This window comes from Austrofundulus limnaeus, unplaced genomic scaffold (genome assembly GCF_001266775.1).
Source record: "Austrofundulus limnaeus strain Quisiro unplaced genomic scaffold, Austrofundulus_limnaeus-1.0 Scaffold957, whole genome shotgun sequence".
Classification (NCBI taxonomy): Eukaryota; Metazoa; Chordata; class Actinopteri; order Cyprinodontiformes; family Rivulidae; genus Austrofundulus; species Austrofundulus limnaeus.
In genome coordinates this window covers 83,374-85,894 of record NW_013953359.1, presented here as the reverse complement: position 1 = coordinate 85,894, position 2,521 = coordinate 83,374, and the positions used below count along the sequence as shown (strand labels likewise).

At 38.9% G+C, this 2,521-nt stretch overlaps 1 protein-coding gene across 3 annotated transcripts in view; it reads right to left on the bottom strand.

Annotated features, from left to right (window-relative positions):
* LOC106533496 (NEDD4-like E3 ubiquitin-protein ligase WWP1) overlaps window positions 1-2,521 on the bottom strand; it is a 37,217-nt gene that overhangs the window by 14,066 nt on the left and 20,630 nt on the right. For all 3 annotated transcript variants that reach the window (XM_014029829.1, XM_014029827.1, XM_014029828.1), the window contains exons 11-12: window positions 1,970-2,144; window positions 320-374 (exon numbers count right to left, since the gene is read on the bottom strand). In XM_014029829.1, coding sequence (XP_013885283.1) covers window positions 320-374; window positions 1,970-2,144 — 230 coding nt within the window. The remainder of the gene's footprint in view (window positions 1-319; window positions 375-1,969; window positions 2,145-2,521) is intronic.

Here is a 2,521-nt window from a genome sequence, read left to right as displayed (position 1 = left end):
CAGAAAAGCTGTTCAAAATCAAACTCTTCCTTCCTTTGGTCCAAATGGTTCAGGTTAAAACTTTTGTATAGTGTTTTATTAGAGAATACTAAAGTACTAAAGTACTGTGTACTTTGACTAAGAACATGGACACAGTGTATTTGACTATACTATAGCGTGTACTTGTGTGTGGTGGGGGGTGGTAAGAGTTATCGTACATTTATCATTAYCGAGGTGAACTGGTCAGTATATCGTGATATTGATTTTAGGCCATATCGCCCAGCCCTATTTTTAAATTAAGCTTTAAATGAAACAGACAAAAGAGAGAGTGTGAACTTACCCCAACCAGGAGGTAAAGGACCAAGAGGGTCGTTCTCTGCAGACATCATGGACGCCTGAAAATGAGAGATGAACACGATGACTTCATTATATCCTCCTTTTTTCAAACATGGACAACAGTGAAACGTAGAGAGACGAGGAAAGTGTGTGCTTCCAGAAAGTGAGTTTCATGTAACACTGCTCAGAGGTTTATCTTCATTTCCTCTGTCAGCTCGTCATCGTCTGAAGACGACATCATTGCAGATGAAAGACTTGAAGAAACGACTGCAGATAACACACTGGAGGCAAATACTGGGATGGTAAARTGAGCTAATTTACAATTTAAAGATAAAATTGTATTCATTTCTATTTAACACATTACTTTAAAACTAATGTAGTTATTTAGCCATCAAGAGGCTCTTAACAAATATTCAATTCAATTACACAATTAAAGAGTAACTTACCCCAAAATTAACTTTTTTTTAGCTGATAAACTGTCTAGAATGTGTCTAAAATATTATATAGTACTGTTTCTGTGCTAATTTTGATGTTTTTGTGCGTATTTGTTCAAATGGTACTGCAGGCTAATTTGCATATTGGTTAACGGCTCTGCACTGTGACGTGTCTTCTCCACAGTTTCGTCACAGCGGCTGTGTTCTGGTATAAAAGCCTCTCTCTAAGACACGCCCCTGCAGCAGTCAGAGGGTGGAACAGTTAGCAAGCTTAGCATGATCGTCTGTTGACCTTCAGCCTCGGGTGGGGAGAGCTGACTGCTGCGCTACATGAGTCAGTCCCAGACTGAGCTGACTTGATCAAGTCTCTCTCTGCCTCTGGTGAGGAGGGGGGGTGAAAAATCCTTCACTTCAGACCATTTAGAGATGTAACTATATGCGTCGCTGTGGCCACTCTCCATGTAGCATCAATTATGCTAATGCTAGCATTCTCTCGTCCTGGCCACACCTCCGCTCACCCACCCCCCCCTCCCTACCCACTTTGATGCATTTTTCAAATTTCGCCTTGGGGCGGAGTTATCTTTTCACAGGGGGGTAAGATGCACTTTAAAGTTAAAAGTTTTGTCATAGTCAATCAATATAATAACTTATTATAGCCACTAAACTACTTAAAATGGGAGCTACCTACAGCAAAATATTTATGCCTTTAATTTACAAGTTCCTCTTTTAAATGAGACTACCTGTCTCTATGAGAYCACCTGTCTAATTAAAAGTAAATAAATTAAATAAATAACTTCAATTCACTATTGAATACCTCCCAACAGTCAAGACAGGAATTTTAAGAGCTAAAATCAGGACTGATCAAATAAACTGGAAAGTGTATTTTTGCAGATTTTCTTTTTCTTACAGAAACAGTTTATGTTGTCRTGTCCTGGAACAGTGACATAAACTGACCTTTTTATCCCCCAAGGAGAAGACCAGTTTTAAATTTTTCAAGAGAATAATCACCTYCAGTAATGGACAGACACGGAATGGTTGCCAGTTTTCAGAGATGAAGAAAAGTTGAATCAATATTGTTAGTTCAGTCTAGAGTTCAGCACTCGCTAWTTTTTTTACTCAGCGTTTTCTCCGTTTTCCACAGTAAAGCTGACTCTAAATACTCGGCTGTAGGTTAAATAAAAGGTGGTTTACGGTTCGTGTGAACTGGTGCAGTGTCTTACAGAGTAGAGGTATCTCTGGTTGAACTGGTGCATAGCTCCCTGCAGCTGGCTGCGCTGGCTCTGCCACTGCTCAAAGTTCCTCACAGACTCCATGGTGGGRCGCTGCCACGTTGTTGTGCGGGTGTTGTGGTCTACGTAATAGATCCTGCCCCGATCGTCCACTCGCCGCTCCCATCTGGCAGAACGAAGGAGACGGAAGAAAAGGAGAAACGCACAACTTTTAATGTAAACAACCACAAGTATATAATTTTTTGTATCAGAAGCGATTGCATGTTATTTTGAAATAATTTGTAGGGCTGCAACTAATGATTATTTTAATAATTGATTATTCTGTCGATTATTTTTTCGATTAATCGGCCAAACCATTAAAATGCTTGGTTACAAGAATATGAGTAGATATTAATTCATTTCATTCCCGTATAATTTAGGGATGCAAGTTATTGATTAATTAAATAATCTAAAGTTGATTTATCGTATAGATTGACTAATAATTAATTGGTAAGCACCCATTTTCTTAAAAACTGGAGTTTTCTCTTGACTCAAAAGGGTCTT